The 25,709-nt window shown below is 35.3% G+C and overlaps 4 protein-coding genes across 4 annotated transcripts; 2 read left to right on the top strand and 2 right to left on the bottom strand.

Annotated features, from left to right (window-relative positions):
• Positions 1–1,389: 1,389 nt before the first annotated feature.
• On the top strand, positions 1,390–3,761 carry LOC112044158 (dynein axonemal intermediate chain 4). Its single transcript, XM_024079908.2, has one exon. It carries the CDS (start codon positions 1,390–1,392, stop codon positions 3,565–3,567), a length of 2,178 nt encoding a protein of 725 aa, XP_023935676.2. The 3' UTR covers positions 3,568–3,761.
• Positions 3,762–4,038: 277 nt separating this feature from the next.
• LOC112043768 (rabenosyn-5) lies at positions 4,039–9,312 on the bottom strand. The gene is made up of 6 exons (XM_024079332.2): positions 8,765–9,312; positions 8,302–8,449; positions 6,544–6,758; positions 5,653–5,847; positions 4,714–4,974; positions 4,039–4,267 (listed from the first exon to the last, which is right to left on the bottom strand). The coding sequence occupies exons 1-6, from the start codon at positions 9,182–9,184 to the stop codon at positions 4,193–4,195; spliced, it is 1,314 nt and encodes a 437-aa protein (XP_023935100.2). The 5' UTR covers positions 9,185–9,312; the 3' UTR covers positions 4,039–4,192.
• A 550-nt stretch (positions 9,313–9,862) lies between these two features.
• LOC112043774 (tetratricopeptide repeat protein 27) lies at positions 9,863–19,809 on the bottom strand. Its single transcript, XM_024079345.2, has 12 exons — positions 19,606–19,809; positions 19,157–19,539; positions 16,853–17,111; positions 15,996–16,230; positions 15,351–15,575; positions 14,223–14,394; positions 13,598–13,673; positions 12,902–13,076; positions 11,806–11,992; positions 11,358–11,533; positions 11,017–11,164; positions 9,863–10,130 (listed from the first exon to the last, which is right to left on the bottom strand). Exons 1-12 carry the CDS (start codon positions 19,664–19,666, stop codon positions 9,864–9,866), a joined length of 2,364 nt encoding a protein of 787 aa, XP_023935113.2. The 5' UTR covers positions 19,667–19,809; the 3' UTR covers position 9,863.
• A 674-nt stretch (positions 19,810–20,483) lies between these two features.
• LOC112043778 (uncharacterized) lies at positions 20,484–25,665 on the top strand. Its single transcript, XM_024079356.2, has 5 exons — positions 20,484–20,682; positions 20,750–20,867; positions 20,943–21,136; positions 21,957–22,560; positions 23,523–25,665. Exons 1-5 carry the CDS (start codon positions 20,585–20,587, stop codon positions 24,555–24,557), a joined length of 2,049 nt encoding a protein of 682 aa, XP_023935124.2. The 5' UTR covers positions 20,484–20,584; the 3' UTR covers positions 24,558–25,665.
• Positions 25,666–25,709: the final 44 nt, after the last annotated feature.

The raw sequence follows: 25,709 nt of genomic DNA on the forward strand, positions 1-25,709 counted from the left end.
ATTATGTATACTCGTAATATACAGAGGTTAGGTACATAAGGTTTTTAAATAGGGTAGGCACTATAACTACTGATTATAACCGACTTCAAAGACGCATTACTCTAAAAAGCAAAAAATAACATCTACCTATGTCCTTTCTACTGAATGGTTTGAAAGCGGTGCTATGCCAAATCGGCTCGTAAAGTTCATTTTGTTTTTTTTGTCAGCGCCTTCACATCATACTCGTCAAAAAAAAAAAATACCTAAGCGATGAATTGAGAACCTCCTCCTTTTTTTGGAGTCTGTTAAAAATGACAATCAGTTTTTAATATAAAGTAGTGAATACTCAAGGTAGATAAAGAATGGTTGCACTTATAAAGTACACGCCACTTAAAGGTAGGTCAGTGGCGGATCAAAGGTCCAGAGCGCCCTAGGCAATCACTTTATTGGCGCCCCTGTACCGGCCACAAATGGCCATCATAATACTATTTTAACTAGTTGTTTTTTGCAATTACGATGACGTTGTATCATCAAACCCTAGACTTTAAAAGACCAGGACCCTTGTACTACACCAATTTGCGAATAAAATATGACGTTATTATAACTGTGATTATATCAAGAGGGACGACAGAACGAACATCGAAAATCATGATCTCTGCTCTGGGAAATAGACCTTCATATGTGTTGACAGATGATGGTTTGTTATGAATACTTATATCACTAGAGATTTAGGTTATACATCAGCATTTAGTTCTTAATCGTCGATATGATATTTTCTTTATTGATTTAAAAATTCTGAGCTCGCGCGCCCCTTGTAACTACACGCCCCTAGGCACGTGCCTAGTTTGCCTTACGGATAATCCGCCACTGAGGTAGGTACTACCTACTTGTAGACGTCTGCGATGTCTATGTAGTTCCCGTTTCCATGGGAAATTAAGGATAAAAATATAAATGATATGTGCATAAGGCAATCTTTATGAACAATTTTATCTACTCTTACTCGTATATTCAGCCGAACTAACCCGGCTTTTGTTTACCTGTACCATTTTCATGATTTTTTAAATTGTTTTTTTAAAAGAATACCTAATTGCCATATATTTTAAGGATTCCGTAGTTATTATGATATGACGCAATATTTATTCCCTTTCAACTAACCTTCAATACTGCTAAGGTAGGAAATAGGAATAGTTCAATGGGTAGGGATCAAACCATGACCTTTCGAACCCAGTGTTGAATCCGGAACCGTGAAGGTATTGAGGTTTTTCAGAAAGAGGTGTTTTACCCAATATACCTATAGGTTTAGACAAACGAAAATTTACGCCAAAGTCATTAGCAGTTGTCAAAAAAACGCTAAAAAGACAATTTAAATATAAATTAATATTTACGAACGGTAAATATAATTCGTTCATGATGGAGAACGAACAGGTCTCTATCGCTGCAACAGAGGCGAGCTCGAATGAATCAGTTTCTAAAACGAACATCTCTGATTCTGCATCAAAGGTCAGTAAAGCCACCTATAGTTTTATGGAAAAGCGCGAGAAATACAGGGTAATCGTAGACGATATAGACTATACGCCTGACAACATCGTAGATTCAGATTACGTTACAATGGAAGATACTTTTTCTCATGCCGCTTTCGAAACCAAAGTTCGTCCCCGAAGCCCAACTGCCAAATCCAAATCTACCGCCGACGCAGGGATGAAAGTTTACGCCACAACGATCTCCCTTGACGACATCCATATCGACCACACAATCAATACAGAGGTTGGACTGGTTTATGACGACGTCGACTTGGAAATAGCACCTTCAGCTTTTTACTTGCCCAAATCAAGGCCAATAATGTCGTATCCGCCTGAAATTTACGTAACATTAAAAGAAACTGAAACGCATATTCTATTCGAGTTACCGAGTTTCTCGTACGATAAAGGGTCTTCGGAAGGCAATGCCGTGGAAGAAGAAAACGAGTTATATCAATATATGACGGTGGGTAAAGGCAAAAACCGGAAAATGGTAAACGAAGAGACACAAACTGCAGAACTTATTACTCAAACACGACACACACTTGCTACAAGACCTCAGAAAAAGAACGCCATCGCATTCGCCTCTATGTGGGACATGCACGACACGTATGCGCGACTGGCGTTAATAAAGCCTAGGGAACAAATCGACGAAATGGTAATGTACCAGTCCGCTGCGCCTACTTTATTACGCAAGAAAAAGGAGAAGTATTATGACCCTGAATTAGCGAACAGAGGAAAATCTTTTGACGAAATATCTAGTACACCACAGTTTTTGGATGCAGTTCTTTTAACCGAGCGAGTGTTGGCGACGCTGGAATATTCCAGTGCTCAGAAGACATTTCGGGGTCTCGTCAAAATGAATCCACTGTCGTTAGATCTGATTTATGTTTACTCCATGAAACCACTTTGGACTTTTGAATATACCGATACATTAAATAGGCCGATATCGAGTATATCATTCAATCCTAAAAATAATAACATTTTAGCTGTTGGACATGGAAAGTTTACGTATGCCGAGAATCATATCGGGTTAGTGTGCGTGTGGTGTACAAAAAACCCCTGTAAACCGGAGAGGTCGTACACTTTCCAAGATCCTGTGACGTCATTAGCATTTTCAGACAAAAATCCCAATTGGCTCGCGTGCGGATTTGCGAACGGTGACGTTTTGATACTAGACGTGACATCATACGCAATCAAAACGATCGCGACCAGCAAACGTGACACAAATCCTTGCTTTGAACCAATTTGGACTATAAACTGGCGCGGCATCGACAAAGAGAACGAATATGTTATCACAACTTGCCAAGATGGCAGAATTAACAAATTTATAAACACGAAAACTCACGACTTTATTTGCACGCCCTTGATGCGTATATCAACGGTCGAGGGTAAAATGAGAGGTTTAGAAGCACCAAAGCAGTGCGTTAAAGAGGATGTGCCGATAACGAGGTACCCAGCGGCGCTGTGCATGAAATGGCATCCCAGGATAGACCACATCTATTTAGTCGGCACTGACGAGGGTTGTATTCACAAATGTTCGACGCACTATTTGAATCAGCACATGGATGTGTTCCGGGCGCACGCTGGTCCGGTGTACAATATGCAGTTTTCGCCTTTTATCGATACGCTGCTGGTGTCGTGTGGCGCTGACAACGCTATCAGACTTTGGATAGAAGGGATGGACGACGTTATACTAACCTTGAATTGCCCGTCCGCCGTGTACGATGTAGCATTTTGTCCTGTCAACTCGACCATTATCATATCGGCGAGCGGCAACGTGCTCTCGATATGGGATCTTCGGAGAAAGACGCACATGCCGTGTGCAGAATACACTTTCTCCGGTAACGTAGTTTTAACCTTCATACAGTTCTCACCTTCCGGTGACAATGTATTCGTTGGAGACACGATGGGGCGTATTCATACGTTCCACTTGGAGGACACGCCGATACCACCGTTTTACCAGAGGAAACTGTTGGATGAGACTATAAAAAGGGCTTTGTGTACTCGACCACAAATGTTGAAACAACTGGAGAAACTAGAAAAGTTTAGAGAGAAATTTAGTAAATAGATACTTTATTTTATAGTCTACTGCAGAGCTTAGGCCACTCAACTATAAAATATATTGAAAGCCTAGATACATTACGCTTTTGTGGGTTTAGGATGAAAATGTTTGACCCTGTAACAGTCACAAACAATAACGACCAGCATTCTCGGCTTAATGTGCACTCCTGAGATATGGCAATGTAAAATATGCCACTTCTCGAACTAAAGACATCCACCGAATTTATTAATTCATTAAACGAAGGAATTTAAATAAATATACCAACAAAATGATTTTAAATAGAAGTGCCAATTTATCAAGGTTAATATCTAATTTTTATGATATCCTTAAATATTTTTAATCCTGTAATTTGTTATGTAATGAGGTAAGTCTCAATCATATTCTAATTTTAATTTTTATGGATAAGAAGTGAATTTCTTTTAATTTATTAATGCCTATAAATCTTATACTAAAAAGCCATATTAAAAAAAACCCATGCACTTTGTGACTATTTATTCTTAAATGTACAAGAGAAGACAAGAATTAAATATTTTATCTTACATATTACGTTATAACAATTAACATAAACACGCTTAGATTATATATTTTCTTCAATTATCAATATTTTGCTTAAAATATTTATTGGAAATGACTAGGACTTGTATGAGAGCATTTGAAGTTGATATTCCTTTTTGAGTTCCTTAAGATTCTTTTCTAATATCGCCACCTGAGGGTAAAGAAAGATTGATGTTATTTAATATCAAAAAGATTGTAAGTTTGTTTGTATTTTACGCTTTCACGTTATTTAACTACTAAACTGATCATCTTGAAATTTTCCATTAACATTTGGCCTTTAAAAAATATTGTATGTGTGTTATCACATATTCTATTAGGGGATAATTTGTGAAAAATTAATATTCAAGGTTAAATGCCAGCTAAATGTTGGGTGTTCCTCAATACGTGAAAAAATCACAAAACAATGAATTTAAAAGTAACATTATCACGACTGAGTAGGGATTTAAATTTAAATTGCTGTAGTCAATAAAAGTTCGATGTTCTTGGTGGACTGTATGAAAAGTTTTAACTTGACCCGGACAGACTAACTGTCAACTGTGATGAAGGACTATATTTGATTTGACCACTTTCGCTCAAATACAAATTTAAAAAAAATACCTCCTCAAATCGCAACTCCTTCCGTGCATCTTTAATGTACTGTCGTATGATATTCATCTGTTCAAGTAAAGGGTTATCATCGTCATGTGTTGCCCCATTGGAGCGACTCCCGCTTGACTCTGCTTCACTCCTCCACTCTCTCTCCAACTCTACTCTCTGTCTCTCTAATTGTATCTGTTTCTGCGCGCGCTCATATCGTTCTCTTCTGACTTCTTCAATCTGCGCCTCGGTTGGTAACTTTCTTAAAGACAGAAGTTCTTCCTAAAAATATCATTTTTAGTAAGTTTTTTTATTACAAAGTTTTAATTATTACAAACTAGCAGCGCCCCGCGGGATAAGGAGCCTATGTAGTTCGGTTCAGTAGACGCGGCGTGAAAGGGTAACAAACAATTCTACTATCATAACCATCAGTTTTTCGCAAATCTCGGAAAGCCATGGATTTTTCCGGGACTAAGAGTAATGTTTTAAATTTCATCCAAATACATTCTATAAGCCAAAACCTCAATCAATATTTTTTCCTTAAAAGGCCTAAATTAAAGACCTTATTGCTTTCAATGAAGTGGAAACAATTAGATATAACTCTAACAGTCTAAATTGTTTTCTGAGTGACATGATAGCCCAGTGGATGTGAGTCTCTGCCTTCGTTTTGTAGGGTGTGGGTTTGAATCTGGTCCAGAGCATGCACCTCCAACCTTTCACATATGTGCATTCTAAGAAATTGAATATCACGTGTCTCAAACGGTGAAGGAAAAATATTGCGAGGAAACCTGCATACCTGAGAATTTTCATAATTATCTATGAGTGTGAAGTCTGCCAATCCTCATTTGCCAGTGTTTTGGACTAAGGGCTTAACCCCTCCCATTCTGAGAGGAGACTGGTGCTCAACAGTGAGCGGAATATGATGATACTGATGAAATTGTTATAAATAAAACAAAATACCTTAATGTAATGAGCAGCAGCCTGCCTAATATGCTCTTGCACTTTGGCTTGCCTCATGTTTGGTTCAACAGGCAAGGCAGCTATCTGTTTGCTCAATAAACCGATCCCTTCAGCTAGCTTGCCAATGCGTCCGCGCATCGCATTTACGTCAGACAGATTGTAGGTTGTTTCTCCGTCAAATAAACTTTGACACATCTAAAATTGCATAATAAAAGAACCCAATTTCAAAAGTAGAAGGGGCCTGTATCAAAATCAATAGTTAGTTAGTTTAGGCATGTATAGGTAATAGACAGACAGATAGACAGATATATACTTATACAGTAAATTTCGAACTTCCATTTGCAATTTGACAGGAATAAGCAGATGAGTAGTTTTATTAGGGTTCCATACCTCAAGGATCAAACAGGACCCTATTACTAAGGCACCACAGTCTGTCTGTCTGTCACCATCTCATGAACCATGTTAATTAGACAGTTGATGTTTCACATATTATATATTTCTGTGGCCGCTATAATTACTAATACTAAAAAAATCAAATAAAATAAATATTTAGGGGCTTCCATACAAGAAGTGAGAGTTTTTGCTGTTTTTATAGATAATGGATTACAGCTAGCTCTTGACTGCAATCATGCCAAATAGTAAGCAGTGACGCTGCCTATGTCAAATAACTACAGTTATGATTTATTGCAAAACTAGCGGACGCCCGTGACACTTTCAACTACCCCTACCCTGCCCCTACTCCTACCCTACCCATAGGAGTCACCCACTTACCCCTATTTTACCCTACCCCTACCCCTTCTTTTAATTTTTATCTGTCGCCGTTCACGCGTGATGGCGTGACCAAGGGATATATGGATTCATTTTTATATAAATATAGATTTTATTACTCACCTTTTCATACATGGCCACAGCTGGTTGGGCCTGGTCCATCAGACCCCGCATTTGTTCATAAGCAGTCACAAGTACTGTTTTAGCATTCCTATTTTCCTGCACCTGTTTCCGTAGCTCAACCAGCTTGTAGCAATGCTCACAGAGACGCAAACCATTCTTTTCATTCACCTCATGCTCCTGTGAGGTTTGAGGTGCTGATGGATCTACTATTGTTCCTGAAATATAAAGAGATTTTTATAGGAATGAATTAACATTTCATATTATGTATTAATAACTCCAACTAAGTATTTATTAGATTAGATTAGATTGCACATTTTTTGCCTAAACCCCTAAGCCAATTGTACCAATTTATTCGAGGAATAACATTATCAGAATTAAATAGGCATTTTATCCTTGTTGGATTCAATAATTTCTTCATATATATATATTATTTTAAAAACTTTTTTGGGGGGCTGGCTCATTACAAGCTACTGGAACACTGTGTGTAGGTGTTAAAGATTTTTAGTCTGTACCTATCAGTATGTATATTTCTATATCTAATATATAAAATTCTCGTGTCGCGGTGTTCGAACTTGAACTCCTCCGAAACGGCTCGACCGATTTTTGTGATCCTTAGCGTGATTGTCGGCCAGGGTGGAGAATCGGCCAACATCTATTTTTCATCTCCCTAAATGTTAAGGGTAGTCCACCCCTAAATTTTTTTTTTTATTTTTTAGGCAAAATATTTTGTTTTATTTTTTTATGACACAGCATACAAAAATACATACAACCCTAAATTTTCACCCCTCTACGATCAACCCTTATATTTTATTTGTTAATTAAAAACTATAATTTTTTTTGGTAAATTTTTTTTTTACTTTTTGATGACTTACAATAAAAAATCTCATAATACTTTAAATTTTTCACCCCTCTACGATCAACCCCTATTTTTTATTTGTTAATTATATTTTTTTTGCCAAAAACCCTAAAATAGCCCTTTTCTTTTTCCCATACAAATGATTTGTAACTAAAACGTAGTCAATTTGAGCTTTATTGTTATTGTATAAAGTTGATATTAATAATAATTAGAAAACGGGGTAGGGGTAGGGTAGTGGTAGGGTAGGGTAGGGGTAGGGTAGGGTAGGGGTAGGGGTAGGGTAGGGGTAGGGTAGGGTAGGGGTAGGGTTGGGGTAGGGTAGGGTAGGAGTAGGGTAGAGGTAGGGTAGGGTAGGGTAGGGGTAGGGTAGGGGTAGGGTAGGGGTAGGGTAGGGGTAGGGTAGGGGTAGGGTAGGGGTAGGGTAGGGGTAGGGGTAGGGTAGGGGTAGGGTAGGGGTAGGGGTAGTTGAAAGTTTACATCGAGTTTCACGCGGACGAAGTCGTGGGCATCCGCTAGTAATATATAAAACTCAAAGGTGACTGAATGATATAGTGATCTATCAACGCACAGACCAAACCACTGGATGGATCAGACTGAAATTTGGCATGCAGGTAGATGTTGTGACATAGGCATCCGCTAAGAAAGGATTTTTAATAAGGGGATGAAAGTTTGTATGAAACTTTGTCAATTTTGCAGGGATTTCTCTGAAATTTGGAATGACAATAGACTCTAGATTAACACATAGACTACTTTTCGCCCCGGGAAAATACATGGTTCCCACAGGATTTCTGAAAACTGAATTTCAAAATGCGGACAAAGTTGTGGGCGTCTGCTAGTATTTTTATAAAGACAAACATAGGAAGAGATTTGGAAAGCAAAAGAAGAAATTGAAACCCACTCACTGGCTACATTTAAGTCTAGAAACACAGAACAATCATGGCATAGGATGGAGCCACAAAGCCTGCAATGGTGTTTTCTCCTCGTCAAACTGAATGTTTTAGCACAATTTGGACACAGCTTCACTGATGTTCCATCTAGCCACGGCACAACCTGGAAACAACATTATTTATTTGTTTTTCTCTTTCATAAAGTAATATTTGTCATAACTATCATTTTTTTTATAATTAGATAATTTATTAATGAATGTACATAGGTGAAATGTGCAATTGGAATAACATTCTACAGTATAAAAAGGCATCAAGGTCTCTTGCTTTAAACTGCCTCTGATTACAATATTTTTTAAAATTCTTCACAAGACTTATGCAACCCATTAAGTATTAAGACATTGTTATCAAATACACCTAGCTTAGAGTGTATTAAAATTCTCTAACAATGTGCAAAAAATGTAACAATAAGATTACTCACTTCCTGTTCATGTTGTTTCCTTAGGTTGGGGTCACTGGGCATACTACATACTAATTTATCTAACCTTATCAATAATTTATTAGTTTCGGTCGCAAATCGCTCTAATCTAGCGGAGCGGACCGCTTTAAAGTAATCAGTCGTACTTCGCGATACGCCGACCGTTTGCTCTTCGTACGGATAGTACTCTTGGGAATTGAACTTTAATGCACGATCAAAGGTTTCTTTTAACTGGGTGTCGTCAGCATTCAATATAACCTTCTTCGCTTTGCCGAATATATCTTTTAGAGACTTCAAAACGTCCTGTTCTTCTTGGTGGAGGCTCTCGAAGTGGCTCGTTAGTTGAGACGCTGATTTTAGATCCGCTTTGCAGATTGGGCAAAGGAAACCCTCTAATATTTCTTCGTCGTTAGCTGCAGCCATTGTTGAGCATTACTTACGCACGACTTACGCTTTAACCAGGCACTTTACATTGTAATTTAATTTGTTTTCAATATTATTTTCACCACATACACCCATTCAATTACAGCATAAACGTCAGAATACGTTTTGTTTATGCAACATTGACAGTTCTGAATGAAAAAATATCTGACGAACTTTTATCATTATTTTGGTTGATAATGTTATTAGAATCTCGTTATAAACAATTAAATTTCAAATTGAACAAAATAATTCTGTTGAGATTAAAATACAACAAAGAAATAAAGCCAAAAGTTCAACTTCTTTTGTAAAGCGATGTGCGAAAACGAAACGCTTTACTACATCATTATTACAGTGTTGCCATTTCACAAAATATTTTTCCAACTGAAATAATTTTATTCTTAAGTTCATTTCAATCAAAATCGACAAGTGAGGGCAACGGCCCAATGTAACTAATTCTGGCTTTTTTGATACGTCCTGGGAAGATCTGGAATGTCTTTGCAGTTTCAGTTTTCTTTACCGTGTAACAGAGCGTGTTTAGATTTTAAGATTAAGACAGTGTATAGGTACATTTTTTAGGTAAGCGTGTTTCACTGAATTTCATCTTTATTTATCATCATGATACAGATTGATAGCCAAGCGCTTGTTCATTTAAAGATTTACGAAATTAATAAAACAAAATTTACATAATCGATTTCATATATTCAGTAACACTATTATACAATTCTTTTAATTCATGTAACATATTCTTCGTTTCTGCCCAGTCCTGTTTCTCCACGGCTCGTATTACAGCTTGCCCCGTTAGCCGAGCCGATGACAACTGTTGATTTGCTTGGAGCTGGTCTTTCTCTTCCGCATGTTTTCTTGCTTTCAGGCTGTTGTCTAGGAGATTTTCTGCGAGCTCCATAACCTTACTGCACGTCTCTGGGTTGTTTGACCAGCTACCACTCTAAAAAAACATACTTAATATTTGAGTAATGCAGTTAACCGAAGCAAAATATTTTTCAAAAATAATTTGTGATGGATTAAGGATTTTTTTTTATTTTTAAGATCGCAGCAATACAGATTTTGACTTTTTGACGGCCTCCGTGGCGCAGTGGTATGCCCGGTTGAATTACAAGACGGAGGTCCTGGGTTCGATCCCCGGCTGGGCGGATTGAGGTTTTTTTAATTGGTCCAGGTCGGGCTGGTGGAAGGCTTCGGTCGGGGCTAGTTATCCTACCGGCAAAGACGTACCGCCAAGCGATTTACCGTTCCGGTACGATGTCGTACAGACACCGAAAAGGGTGTGGATTTTTATCCTCCTAGCAAGTCAGCCCGCTTCCATTTTAGAGTGCATCATCACTTACCATCAGGTGAGATTGTAGTCAAGGGCTAACTTGTAAAGAATAAAAAATTTAAAAAATGGAGGTACTTTAATTTCTAGGATTCGTAACGTATCCGTATCACAAAGCCATTTTCGCTTTGCCGAATATCATCATAGTTAAGCGTAACCGCTTTTTCAGCTTAACAGCCAAAATGCGTAACAAACAAACTCTCACTTTCACACTCATAATATAAGTAAAATTGTAATTCTACTTATTTTACTTACTACTTACTTAATACTTTTACTTAGGTATGTTTATAGATGTCAAATTGGAAAAATCTAAAATAAAAGAAGCATAGTCCGATGCAAAAACATTGTTCGCAATACAAGATTTTAGGTATCCCCGGTTACAAAGGGACGCAGTGTAATCGCCGCACACATCATGATTTTAGTTTTCGCGTAGGGACACCTGCACCTTATTTCGGAACCGTCATAAAGAATGAATTCGATTATACAAATTCGTTTTTACCTGAGTATAACCCTTGTAAGCTTTCAATAAACGTTGTGCCTTCAGCAAATAGGTAGGACTTAGATCTGAATACAACTGCCACAATTCTGGTTTATTTTGATGAATAGATGTTATTCTTCCGAACAATTCAAGTGCTCGCTTTTGTAATCTGAAACAGTACATTTATATTTATATATATATTTATATATTTATTTATTTATTGTGTTTGTGAGTAAATATGCAGAATCTGTTTAATGTTTATGATAACTTTGCTTAGTATTATAAAAAAAAAATATCACATAATTGGTACTTTATAATCATTGACAGAAATAAGATTATATACCAAATTAGGTTTTCTTTACCTGGCAACACTATTGCCATCGGCATCCTTTTCATTATTAACAATGGCTTTAACTAGCAGCGATAAAACTTCGACATCCTCGAATTTGTGTTGTAGATCAAGTATACGGTGACACCCACGAATTACGTCGTCAAAATAGCCTGTGTCCATGCTAACTATTATTACATTTTCCCAAAGCTGAAAAAAAAACGTTTCAAAGCTTTACTGTATAATCTTTATCGAAATATTATTGCGGTAAATTATTGATGTGCGCTTAACTAGAATGCTACTATTGTTCATGTTTATTTACTTCTTTTGCCGGGAAGACTCATAAAGTCGTAGTGCAATTTTTTTTCTTAATTCACAAGGGCTGGCACATTCTTTGCGCAAATGATCAGCCTTGCTATCCGTGCTAGCATAAAAACATATCCAAAAAATATAATAATAGCCATAAAATATAAAGTGCTAACCTTCCAGTTGTCATAATTAAATCTTAACGCTTCCATCAGCGCCCGATAAGCTCGTTTCTTATCACCCTGCTTTACATACACTTTCGCTAAGTTGTTCCACGCCTCGAAAGTGTTTGGCTGCAAATATGTGTACCGGCGATATGCTTTAGCTGACAGCTCCCAGTTTTCTGTCATAAGAGCTGCATATCTACAAAGACGGTTTTATTTAGTGAAAAAAATTACACATAATCTAAAAGGAAATAACTGTATTAGTTTTCTGAATATTTAATTTAAATTTAGTTTGATAACAAAAACCCCCTTGAAAATTTCAGGGGTTGGGAAAACTAGAGGACTTGTCACAGAGAGGAGAAATAAAGTATAGGCGGGGTAAAAAAATATTCTAAAGAAGATTCCCAAGATTCCCAAGTTTTCATATGTTTGCAACATATAAATTGAATTAAAAGATTTTTAAATTAAATGAAAAAATCAAAACGACAGTAAGTTCTACATTAAACTATATTGATTCAAATTAAAAAAATTGTAAGAATAAACCAAGTGTTCTCAAAGGAGGCACAATAAGGAGCATAGATTATTTAAACCATTATGTACTTGAAAGTTAAATTGATGTAGAATTTAGATTATTTAAACCATTATGTACTTGAAAGTTAAATTTATGTAGAATTTAGATTATTTAAACCATTATGTACTTGAAAGTTAAATTTATGTAGAATTTAGATTATTTAAACCATTATGTACTTGAAAGTGAAATTAATGTAGAGTTTTGTTCAAGTGTTACCAGTCACTAATTTATATTAATTGATTATGAAACACGGCTAAAACTCACGTGATATTATGATGTCACGTGATGCAAGAACCAGCTCATGACTATGGGCCCCGTATGGGTTCGAAACTAGTCGGGCATACTCCGACTTAATATCACGTGAGTTTTAGCCGTGTTTCATAATCAATTAATATGAATAACACTCACGATAGTTTAAATTCTAAAATAGTCACTAATTTATTCTACCAAAAATGGTAGAAAAAATTCATTGTTACATTTTCTACCTCGAAATTTTAATTTCTATTTATAACTCAATAATTAAAAATGCTATCTTACCCTAATCTCAGCCACACTCTCTCTTGTATAGAATTGATCTCGACAGACAGTTCGAAGTGTGGGATACATTCGTCGTACTTCTTGTGGTCGAACAGATAGTTGCCCCAGTGGCGTTGCGCGCGGCTGCTCTTATGGTTTGAGAACTCCCATGCTTTGGAGTAGCAGGTGATATCGTCTGAGTAAAAAAAACATTAAGAGTTTATTACTACTAGAACTAATACTACAGGACGCCCGTGACTTCGTACGAGAAAAAGTCGAAGACTGATGTATAATACAGGTAAGTCCATTTTTTTTTTTCATTTAATTCCCTCCATGCATTGTTCTGTAATATCTCTAACGGATTAGGCAGCGTTTTCGATGAAAACGCTTAAATTTCTCCTTTAAGATATATTTCAACAAATTTAAACAAATTTTTGACACACATATGTTTAAACCTTCTTCATGAAACACTATATTTTCAGTCAAAATCCATTCAGTACTATATCACGAACAGACAGATAGATATACTCGTATATGTATAGGATTTTATTTTATAACATGTACATTGTACATGTATATCTGTTATTAGTGATTATAACGTCCAAGACAGTATTTTAGCAGTAACTTTGTACTTTGTACAAAATATAGTTTATTTACCATTGCATATTTATGCTTGGAATTATTTAGATATCGGCACAAAAAAACAATGTTATTTACCGGTAGCATCCCCAAGAAGACAATAAAGCTTTACAGTTGGTTCAATGTCTATTTGTTGTTGGATGACTTCTGCAGCCTGGAAGATGTAAATGAAAATATATCAAATTACTAGTATCTCAAATGATTACACTTTTTGTAACACATTCACCAACTTATTCCGGAAGTTTATTTTATTTATTATTCTACAAAATATTTAACCTAGGCCTAACCATAATGCAACACAAACCAAACAGTCGGTTTTACTGTGCACTGGTTATTATAATTACTTATATACAATATTAAAAGCTAAAAACCATTGATCTCTTAAAAAGTGGACGCACAATCAGCGACTAAAAAACATCCCCACTCAATGAGTGCCAAACACAACTTCTTGGCACCCAATTCAAGTAGTCGCAAATTCACCCTTAAACTCAATACTTAAGGTTGAATTTGCTCTGCATTTGGGATTTTATTGAATATTGGGCTATATTTAAAAGACTTTATGTATAATTTTCTTTACCAATAATTCTAAAAAAGCAAAATTGGCCAGTTTCCATGTGAAATTTTGTACATAATTGTGCGTCCTTTTATTATAAGAGATCCATGCTAAAACAAAATGTGTCCCAAATTTTACTAAAGGATATACCTTATGCCTCAGTTGCAACATGGTGTAACACACAATGACGTCCTCCCACAGCTGCAGCTTCTGGTACTCCTCGAGAGCCGCCTTCACCAGCCCCAGGCTGAGGTACAGGTCGGCCAGCTGCTGCCGCCAGCTCCAAGCGGGAGACAGGCCTGTGGCCCATAAGTATGACAACCTGAAGATATAACATGGTGTTTACATCTATAAAGTATACCCTGTACTGCAATAAGTATGCATATAATTGAAGAGAAAAAGACACATTGTCGACCAATAGATATCAGGTTCATAATGGCATTTCTTTTAAACAGACGTTATTTAAAAAATAATCATCAAAAATAGAAAAACACAATGAAAAATTTATCGCAATTCGTTTCATGTGCGTAAAAGTATACTTTTTAAAAAAGTAAAGACATAAAACTCTTTCTATAAAAATTTTGACATCATAAATTACTGTTCAAGTTGCAGCTAGCATGATTTGCAACCGTTTTTGCACATTTAATACAAATAGGCATCCATTCTTCTCAAGATACTTTGGCGTATTTTTGGAAGGAGCTATTAAATCAGTTCAAAAATAGGGATGATGACAGTTTTTTAAATAGTATATAAATTAAGAGTATGCTAATAGCTCAGAATACAGAAAACCACTTTCTGTATTCTGAGGCTAATAGTAAAGCAATTATGTAAAAGTAATCTGCGATCATTACTTTCGGAGCTACAGAGATTTAAAGGGTCAGATTTGCGGCGCTGCCGCGGATCCCTGAAAAACGCTCTATACAAAATGTTACGAATTAATGACGCCATAGGTATATAATGATCGTTAGGTTTGTATGAGCGTTCAAACAAAATTACTAATATCTTTGTTACTTGTGCATTTATGTTTATAGTTCACGTATTAAAAAATGTCATATTTAGTGTAAGGAAGCTAAAACTGTATGAATTTTCATCTAATTAAGATAAAAGATTTTTAATTGATTTTGAAATTTTATAATCTAATTTATTTTATGTATAAATTAGTTAACATTGACCTTATTTACCCGAATGTATCATAAAAATCAATATATTCAAACCTAGTCATCACCCCATTCAACATGGGTCCAGTGGACCCACGACTATAGTTAAGGGTTAAGTTACCTGCTAGTGGAGGAGACTCCTGACTTATCATTGACAATAGTTTCAGCTTGCAGCATCGCGCGCTCCACAGTGCGCTTGTGGTTGGCCTCCAACTTGCAGCGAGTCAGCAGCGCCGCCACGCGGGTCGACCACGGGCCGCTCTTCTGTGACAGTATGGCGTCTATGTACGGCCTCACTTCTTCGTCTCTCAGATCATCTTTGGGTTGAGACTTTTGAAGGAATTGCCTAAGAAATAGTCGAAAATAAAAATATTTTATATTATCTTTTCAATGTTCGTAAAGAAATAAAAGAAAAGTGTGCGTTTCGGGACGCTCGACAGAAGTGTTATATGTACGGCCTCACTTCTTCGTGAGGTTGTCTCTTAGATCATCTTTGGGTTTGAGACTGTTAAAAAAAAAATCATAATATCTTTTCAATGTTCTTAAAGAAATAAAAAAACGTGGGCGTTTCGGGACGCTCGACAGAAGTGTACGGCCTCACTTTTTCGTAAGGTCGTCTCTTCGGTCATTTTTGGATTGAGACTTTTGAAGGAATTGCCTATAAAACAAGCCTATGAAACAGACTAAAACCACAAATATATAGGTAAAAAAAATCATAATATCTTTTCAATGTTCTTAAAGAAAAAAAAAACGTGAAAAAACTTACACATTCAACAAACATAATGTCTGCTCCAAGCTAGGCAGTTCTGCTTGAGTAATATTTTCATTGAAGGCAATTTGGTTCAATCGAAGGTCATCTTGCAGCTCAATCTCCACTGGAAGCTCCGAGTCACCATGGCTCTGTTCAGCGGACAGACGCTCTATACTGTCGTCTAGTTCGCTTGATAATGCCAACTGCGCCAGTGCTTCTTGTTGGAACTTTGTGCGTTTGCCTAATATTCCTGTAATTGCAGTTTAGTTTTAAAGCAACAAATCATACCCTATTACTGCCATATAAAAATAAATATGGATTAAAATTATTCTTTTCCTGATTTTGTTTTAAAAATATAATAAACTAGTAGACACTGGTGGTAGTGGAATTTAGTTTTTCACAAATCCCTCGGGAACCATGGATATTTCCAGGATGAATAGTAGCACATGTGTTAATCCTACAACTAAAATCTATTTTCATTCCAAATTTCAGCCAAATCAGTTCAGTAGTTGCAGCGTTAAAGAGTAACAAACATCCATACAAACATTTGTGTTTATAATATTAGTAGGATATCTCTCCATTCTTAATGTTTTTAAACATAGAGTTTTTAATAATGAGACAGTCACCGCTGTAGTACCTTTCCATGAGATTATCAGGATTAAATGTAGCATACATATGTACAGCATAATATGCTATTCCAGATAATAATAAAAATCAATCCGCCAAATTTCATCAAGATCTTTTCAGCTGGTGTTTTAAATGGTGGAACTAACTGAAGGTATTCAGAAAATAAATAAAACTGAATATAATTGAAATTTCATATTCAATATTTTAACAAATGTTAAAATAGAAACAATAACAAAAATCCTTACCCGTCAACTCAAGTTTCAATCCAGCAATTTCTCTTGCTTTTAACAAGTACTCCTCAACTTTCTGGACTCTTCCATAGATTAAGTAAGCCTGAGCGATCTCTAAATACAGGAGTATTTTTAATCGAGGCTTGTCCAGAATTTGTGAAACATTGTATAACTTGGCAATGATCAACTCCAATTCATTATACAGGGTGGCACTAGTGTCCTCCAAAACTCTTTGATGTGTAACTTTACTGCGAAAACTCCACCAAAGGTGCAACTGAAATGGGATCATCAAAATTGGTCAACCAAGAGCTGTTTGAAACTATTTGTCTAAAACATGCATTAGTGGCTTAGTGGCTATTAAAACCTCCTACCTTCCAAAAACACCATATAAAACTCCTAACTTCCCATAGTCAAACCAACATAGTCAAATCTCCATAATTGGTTAATAATGAGCCCCTTAATTCTGTGATGAAAATTAAATTTTTTAAATGCATAGTTTAGCCTAGTCGATATATATATGTACGATGTACGACTCATATAGAAAAACTGTCTGGTAAACTTAGCTCAGCGGCATTTGCCGTGAGAAAAATAAGACAGTTTACTGATGTTGATACAGCTAGGCTTGTTTATTTTGCGTACTTTCACAGTGTAATGTCTTACGGTATTTTATTGTGGGGCAAGGCTGCCGATATACAATCTATATTTGTACTTCAAAAAAGAGCAATTCGAGCAATATATCAATTAAAATCACGCGAGTCCCTTCGTCAAAAGTTTAAAGAAATAGGTATACTAACAGTAGCCTGTCAATATATATATAACAGTATAGTATATGTAAGACAAAATATTAATTTGTACAAACGAAAAGGAGATTTAAACCCACGTCTTACTAGACACGGGCATAAGTTAGTTATTTCTGCATATCGTCTCCAAAGAGTAAAAAAATCTTTTGTAGGTTTGGGTGTACTCTTCTATAATAGGATCCCCAAGACTGTAATGGACCTGCCAATGCATAGCTTTAAGCAATGTGTTAAAAAACATTTACTTAGTCGAGGGTACTACAACATTGACGAGTTCCTTAATGATAAAGTTGCTTGGAGGTCGTTGGATCAGCTTCCACCTTCACACAGGAAATAAAACTATAAGAAATGTAAACAGTAATTGTTATCAATTGTAAATTATAATACTGTATGACTTTTTCAAAAGAGCAACTGTTGAGTTTCTTGCCGGTATCTTCTCAGCAGAACCTGCCTTCCGAACCGGTGGTAGTAATCTTTACAAATAGTCAACTGACGTGTCAAAAGTGCTTGTAAACTGAGCCTACTTGAAATAAATGATTTTTGATTTTGATTTTGATGTGTATTTTACTCCCTCCAATATCTTATATTTTAGAGTCTAATAATAGTCTTATAGTGAAATTATAATAAGAAAAAGTTAATAATAAATATTATTAGGTGTGAACTGACTAGTGATTTATTTATACCCTCATTTTTAATTTGTTTGTTGGTAAATAGTACACATTGAGTCGAACTGTAGTATAAATCCATGTCTCAATTAAACAACACACATATGAAAACATCTACTAAACAAAACTTGGACTGTGTGAAACTAGAGGTACACCACTCTTGTTGAGCACCCACTCGGCAACTAGCACTTCCATCCCACACATCAGCTTAGTGCTCTTCCAGCTGGGAGTGAAACAGTTTGCTTGGCTCAGGCCAGTTCCAAGCGTACTCACACCGGCAGTCTGTGTGAAAAGAGCGCCATTTGATGCTCTCTGAGCTGGTTTGTGTGAACCGATACTTAAACTAATTGGAGAAGAAAATCCTTTTTTAAAAAACAAAAATTACTTTAATGGATTATACAACCTATTGTCATAATGCAATAAATAAAAATATTATGTAAGCTGATAACAGCAATCTCCTATTAAAAATTGGATGCACAATCAGCGACCAAAAAACATCCCCACTCAATGAGTGCCAAACACAACTTCTTAGCACTCAATTCAAGTATTTGCATTTGCAAATTCAACCTTAAACTCAATACTTAAGGTTGAATTTGCTCTGCATTTGGGATTTTATTGAATATTGGACTATATTCAAAGGCCTTTAGGTATAATTTTCTTTACCAATAATTCTAAAACTGTCAAAGCAAAATTGGCCAGTTTTTAAGTGAAATTTTGTACATGATTGTGGGTCATTTTATTATAAAAGGTCAATGGTTGATAAATTAATTTGCTCACTAGGAGTCAAATCAAATTTATGGTGACACTACAAGTTGACTTTGTAAACATAATACTTAATTATTGAAAAAATAACTTACCAGATTTTGCTCTATTGAACATAGTATAGAGAATATTTGCGAAGAAAAATACAACAATTCTGGATGTAAAATGTTCGCAAACAATGGTTCTGAATCTCGCTGTAACTTTATTGATGCATCAATGTCTTGAGGCCATTCATTTCCTAGATATTTATTTAAATCTAGTTCTTTAGGGTGTGGATTCCAGTTAATATCACAAAATGTTAGAAAAGAACTTATAGCTGTCTGTAACACTCTCTTTAATTTCGTGTCATCATTTTGATAACTTTTTATTGTGTTCTGTAAAACATCAACGTCCAAACCGCTTGATAGATATTCTTTAATTAAATCTGAGTTCTCTATAGTAAATTGACCTGACCAAAGCTTCTTAACGGTGTCAGGAACTGAAATAAAGAAATGAAACAACAATTCTAATTTATTAATTATTAAATATGCCTCCAAAACATTACCCATATCATCAAGTTGATCATCATAGTTACACAAATAGAGGATTTCAAAGTTTGATGTCATTTTATAAAGAATATAACTAAAATATTAATTATTAAAACAAATAATGTAAAGATTGTAACACTTTTAAAAAGTTTTTGAATAGTTAAAGTCCAATTTAAAAACATAACCTACAAAAACCATTTTTTTTTTATTCTTTCCTACCACAGACAGACACAGAATAATTGTTTCATAGAGTACATTGAATAATTGTTTCCTACAAAGACAAATGTAAAATTCATAGATATATAACTACTTCTAAGTCTATGGTAAAATTACATATTTTTAACCGACTTCAAAAAGAAGGAGGTTCTCAATTCGGTCGGTATTTTTTTTTTTTTTACTTTTTCTTTATTCTTTCCGGTAGGGAAAAGGCTATACAGAAAGAAAAAAAGTACTATACAGAATAGCGAAGAGTATTTATGGACATGAAATTATTTTTGAGGCTGCCAGTAGAGTTTGATCAAAAATTAAACTAAGGTTGTTTTATTAATATTTATTGAACACTCGATACAAAATACAAAATAAAATTAAAATATAATGTCTTAGACTATTAATATCAGGACTTGGCTCGCTAACCGTTACCCCTCTGGCAAAGATCAAAAATCTATGATCTAACGCGTTTATAAAAACTGTTGCTACAGAATCGATGTTTCATTGTTATAAATGTTTTCGTTGTGTAAAGAGCTCCCTAAAAATGCCGGTTTGTGTAGTTAAATGGCATAAAAACGGCCAAAAACTTGTAGTTTAGAAGAGAATTACTAATCACAGACGAATTATAATTCAATATTCTTAATCTGTGAAGTCATAAATATGTCACGAAGTGGGACTCTGTCTGTGACCTTTATAATCTGTGGCAGTGATGGTAGGTGGGTGTCGTGTATTTTTAGGTTATGTGATGTAAAAAATGAATTTGTAAAATATAACAAAATTTGACTAAAAATGAAATTTCCTCATGTTATGGAGCCAATGATTATAACAATACCTGCTATTCTACTCTGCTGCACATTACTACTCTGGAAACTTCTTTCTAATTTGCGGTAAGTGATATAAGGTTAGAACACTTTCCCGCCGTTCTAAGTCTATTATTAATATAATTCCTTACAGGTCATTTATACCTTGGAGAGTAAACTGTTGGTTCTGCAATAATAATGTCTGGGTCAAATTTACCGAACGTAACAGTTGGACGTGCTCAGAATGCGACCAGTACAATGGGTTTACGAAGGTACATTTTTATACTAAGAACATTAAAATAAGAAATTGTATAACTCATAATTCGTTGTAAATATGTATATTCTAGGACGGTGATTATAACAAAGCGCTGTGTACAAACACTGAACAAGTTTCTAAAAGTCCCAAGTTTTTCCAAAGAAGCCCACCCAAGAATGGTCTATGCAAGATGTGTAATATTAACCAACAACTCAAGGTGACACAATTGGCTAATTTCGTGCCCATGAATGAGAAGAAATATGATGAAGAGATCAACTCCTACAGGTATTTGTTAACAGTATTATGTAATTTTATTTATTTATTGAGGAAAATCAAATCATATTGAGTATTCTTTGGTATAAATAGAATTATCCACTTGTTGAGGTACTTTACCTACCTACTTTTATCTACAACTTGGCCACTCAATTTAACTTTTGCCAATAACCCAGTGTCTGGCTTAAATGTATTGTTTCAAGCAAAGTCACGAGTATTTAAGACTTGCTGCTTCTAAGGGTCACCATTTTTAAATTTGCAGTAGTTGACAACTGTACAATCAACATGCAAAACAAACATTACTAACCTGAACACTGTTTAACTTTGAAACTGGCATAAGTCATACATTTTAGGTCAATAATTATTTTATATTTTCATCAGGTAATATATGGATGGGAAACAATCTAATTAATGTATTAATCATTAATTTGTGTATACAAACTAGTGAAAACTTTAAACCGTGATATGTTTAATTATGATATACATTAAATTTTCATCTTGAATCTCTTATCTATTGTCAAAACCACACTAAAATTAGTATTTTAGCTATCCCAAATAAATAACAGATGAGGGTATATTATATTTCTTATGCCAGATCTCTTACTGTAGGGAAAATCTGTTTGATTAGTTTGACATGTCAACATTGAGTAGGTATATTTTATGTGTTATTATTTATATTACATTATAAAATTATTATTATTAATAATAATAACATCCTTTATACAGAGTTTGTCTGATTGTACTTTACAACAAAAGCCTCCTCCAAGATTTACTACAACTCTTGATTCCTTCTGGATTTTATTAATAATAATATTATGGTCTAATTTTGCAGAATGCAGTTAGAAAAAGCATACAAATTGTGCAGCCCCTGTAAGAAAGTCCTACAAAAGAAACTGCACAAGGAGAAAGAATCACTGTTATGTTCAAAATTATTAGAGACAAGAGCTTCAGGCAAAAGTGATCAGAGGAGCCAAAAACAACATAAACTCATAAAGAAAATAATAAATAATACTTCTAGGCTAATTGCTATAATTTTGGTAGTTCTGGTCGCAATTGAGTGCCATGAAAATGCTTTGAAACACCAGACTTTATCAAACACAATATACAATGTTAAAGAAATTATTTGGACCCTCGTACAGAGAATTTTTTCTATCATAAAAATGAAGACATTACTTACATTCCCATCATTAGCAGATCCAAATTTTGACTTATATATTATAGATATAGAGATATTTACAAGCTTTATTGGACTCAGTGACTTGATGCAGATAGCATTGGGAGGCGTTGTATGTTTTTTACAGATTATAGGACATTTTTGGAATATAAACAAAGCACAATATAGTATAGTAATTGACCTGCTCTGGTCGGTTTTCGTACTGACTGCAATAGTACAAGAGTATTTGACTACAGATCCTTTAATCATGAGCTTAATTAAAGTAAGTATTATCTTTCAAATACAAATACTCAGGATATAAATGGGGGGTGGATTTTGGAGGGTGATAAATACTTTTCCACCTATTCTCTTACCTAACAAATATGCAAAAAAATAATTTCGTTGAGCTGTTTCAGCAAAGTGCAATCACAATGCAATACATTTCGGAGAAAGAATTTTCAATCTTGGAAGTTTTTGTATGTGTAATGCCTACGCTTGTTAAAACCTTGTGTACGTCACTCTGTAGTACTTCTAGTGTCATGTGCAGGTCGCCATCGCACGATCGATCGATTATTGTATTAAAATAATACTTTTTGACTGACAATTATAGTAATTTGATGGGCACCATCCTGCATCTCCGCTATGCCATCCATCGACAAATTATCAAAACCACTATGCAGCATCAGACTGAATTTGGCAGGCCATGTTTATGTGTTGATAATATGTTAAACTAGCTGACACCCCACAGTTTCATCCATATAGTCCCTGTATAAATATGAAAAAAATAAAAATACAGGAAAATACAGGAATAAAATTTATTATATCCTATGACAGACACTCACAAATAACACGGCTGTGGTAATTTGTTTTTAATTGGTCCAGTACATCCAGAGATTACAATACAAATCCAGTCTGTGAATGCTCCAACTTTTCAGTTGTGTGCATTTTAAGAAATTGAATATCACGTGTATCAAACGGTAAAGGAAAAACATCGTGAGGAATCCCTGCATACCTGAGAATTTTCTTAATTCTCTGCGTGTGTGAATTCTCTGCCAATCGCATTGGGCTAGCGTGGTGGACTATTGGCGTAATCCCTCGCATTCTGAGAGGAGACTCGAGCTTAGCAGTAAGCCCAATATGGGTTGATGATGATGATGATGATATGCTAACCACCAAAAAGGCAGTCGGGGAAGCAGGCAGAAATAAAAAAATAAACATTTTACTAAATATTTTTATTTGTTTCAGTTATTTAGTACAATGGCCGTGTTACTTGTCTATATAAACTTAAGTAACAACAAGACTGTTAAAAATGTTACAAGAAAACCGAATTCACAAAAGAAGTTTAAGAAGACAAATGCTGCACCCAAGAAACTTTTTGATGATGAAGATAATATATCTTTGGATACCGATGACGATGTGTCACTCAGCCAATTTGGATTGCACAGCTTTACCGATTCATCCAACGAAACGAGTATGCTAAACCATAGTCTTATAAGTGGTAGATCTTTTACTCCCCACAACGATTCAATATGGAACAAACCGAAACATAACTCAACCTTTTCAGTAAATTCAGTCGCATCTAGCCCTAAATCTTTCGCTGATTCTGTTTTCGTTAAACCTTCTTTCAACAACTACCAAAAGGTAGACGATTCTGATTCAGATTTAGATGAAAGCATAAGTTCTTTGTGTATTAGCAGCCCGAAAAAGAGAAGCTTCAAAATCAACCCGGTCTTTGCTTTACGTAAGTTCACAGCGTCGCCAAACTTCGTTGTGCCGACTCCTTTGAATCGTTCCAGGCCAGTTATATCGCCAAGTAAATTGGGTCACAGTACCTCATGGGTGGCTGGGGGTTACTGGGGCAATGAAGGTGAACGTCCATTGATATTCAACGTTAATGGAAGCCGTTCGTCTAGCCAAAGTTCGGGGTTTGAGTCTCAAACATCTAGTTTAAACCAACGGAACATTTTCTCTCAACCTCCGTCGCGAGAGGAGTCAATTTGCGGGGAGCCATATAAGCATCTACTGTTAGATCGGTTCCAAAACTGCAATATGAATAGCTACAATCAGAGTCCTCCAATTTTCGCGCCCTCGAACACCCCAGTGTTTCCTCAAATGCAATATAATAGTCACGTACAATTACCTCAACCGAGATTAGCTCAACAAACATATGTATCTCAGAATGTGTATGCAAGTCAACAGTTTGCGCCGAACAGTATGTTCAAAGCCCCTGGTGGGTATAGACTGATCAAACTGCCTCAAGACAACTTTGTGTCTCGATAAGGTGGCAAACATAAAACACTACACGACACGCGACTTATGTCTAATTACATTATTCGTCAATATATTATCGCAATAAAGCGTATTTACGTTCTATGAGTTCTATATCGTCAGAAGATAGTCACACGACCATAAATAACTTATCTTCGTCTTATTCTGTTTCGGTGAATGGTTATCTTCGGTTTTTCTATTTCTTTTTGTTTTTAATATTATTTTTTTCTAAATATTAAGTGCGAAAAGCGAAAAGTGGCTTTGCACCTGCAGCATCAACTGTAAATAACAATTTCGTCGTGGTCAAGTGCTCGTACTATGATAAAGCAATTCACGGCGTGAATTTCTTCAATATTATGAAAAGAGAAGCCTATGTTTGTTTCTTAAGTTCTGTAAGCGAGAAAGCCGATAGGTTTTTGTTATCATGTCGGTTATTTATTGTGAGGGTAGTTGAAATTTTTCGATTGTAACTTAAAGCTCAAAAGGGCTAGATCCTAGAGCCGTATAGATTGAAAAAAAAATTGATCGCGCGTTGTGTAATTGTAATCGTGTCGGATATTGTTTGTGAGGGTAGTTAATGAAATATTTCGATTGTAACTTTAAGCTCAAAAGGGCTAGATCCTAGAGCCGTATAGATTGAAAAAAAAATTATCGCGCGTTGTGGAACTTTGTTTGAGTCGGATGGTGTTTTATGTCTGCCAGAGTCTGTATGCTCAACTGCTAGTCAGATTGGCATAGTAACTATTGCATTCAACTAACACTTAGCCTTTTATTCTTTGATTGTTTTTTTTATTTTCATGAACTGCCATTATGTTAAGGTACATCGTTATAGTATTACATTCATTAGTATATAAGCGGTTATTAGATATAAATGAGTGAACTTAGCTGTAAGTGTATCTGCTGATCTCTGTTGGATGGTGCCGGTTGCCGGCCATTTATGAAAACATTAAGAATTATTCTATTGTTACAATTTTTATACGGACGTCACTGTCCTCACGAACTGAATGTGATATTTAAAGACTAGTAATTTTTTGCAAAAAGTGAAAGAAAAAATGATTCTTGATGTCATCATTGTTTTGATTTTGTGAAGCTCCTGAAATTAAAAATAATATAAACATCACTTTGTTTGTTTAATTTGAAGTAGTAGGTATTCATCATTATCAT

The sequence above is a fragment of the Bicyclus anynana genome, chromosome 5, assembly GCF_947172395.1.
Source record: "Bicyclus anynana chromosome 5, ilBicAnyn1.1, whole genome shotgun sequence".
NCBI lineage: Eukaryota > Metazoa > Arthropoda > Insecta > Lepidoptera > Nymphalidae > Bicyclus > Bicyclus anynana.

Excerpts from the sequence above, each read along its gene's own strand:
- LOC112043774 (XM_024079345.2), bottom strand. The coding sequence starts at position 19,666 with ATGACATCAAACTTTGAAATCCTCTATTTGTGTAACTATGATGATCAA. Across the intron at positions 19,540-19,605 it reads TGATCAACTTGATGATATGG|TTCCTGACACCGTTAAGAAG; the intron begins GTAATGTTTTGG and ends TCTTTATTTCAG. Across the intron at positions 11,993-12,901 it reads AGAGTGTGGCTGAGATTAGG|ATATGCAGCTCTTATGACAG; the intron begins GTAAGATAGCAT and ends CCGTCTTTGTAG.
- LOC112043768 (XM_024079332.2), bottom strand. The coding sequence starts at position 9,184 with ATGGCTGCAGCTAACGACGAAGAAATATTAGAGGGTTTCCTTTGCCCA. Across the intron at positions 8,450-8,764 it reads GGAAACAACATGAACAGGAA|GTTGTGCCGTGGCTAGATGG; the intron begins GTGAGTAATCTT and ends TGTTGTTTCCAG. Across the intron at positions 4,975-5,652 it reads CTGCTGCTCATTACATTAAG|GAAGAACTTCTGTCTTTAAG; the intron begins GTATTTTGTTTT and ends TGATATTTTTAG.
- LOC112043778 (XM_024079356.2), top strand. The coding sequence starts at position 20,585 with ATGAAATTTCCTCATGTTATGGAGCCAATGATTATAACAATACCTGCT. Across the intron at positions 21,137-21,956 it reads GAAGAGATCAACTCCTACAG|AATGCAGTTAGAAAAAGCAT; the intron begins GTATTTGTTAAC and ends CTAATTTTGCAG. Across the intron at positions 22,561-23,522 it reads TAATCATGAGCTTAATTAAA|TTATTTAGTACAATGGCCGT; the intron begins GTAAGTATTATC and ends TATTTGTTTCAG.
- LOC112044158 (XM_024079908.2), top strand. The coding sequence starts at position 1,390 with ATGGAGAACGAACAGGTCTCTATCGCTGCAACAGAGGCGAGCTCGAAT.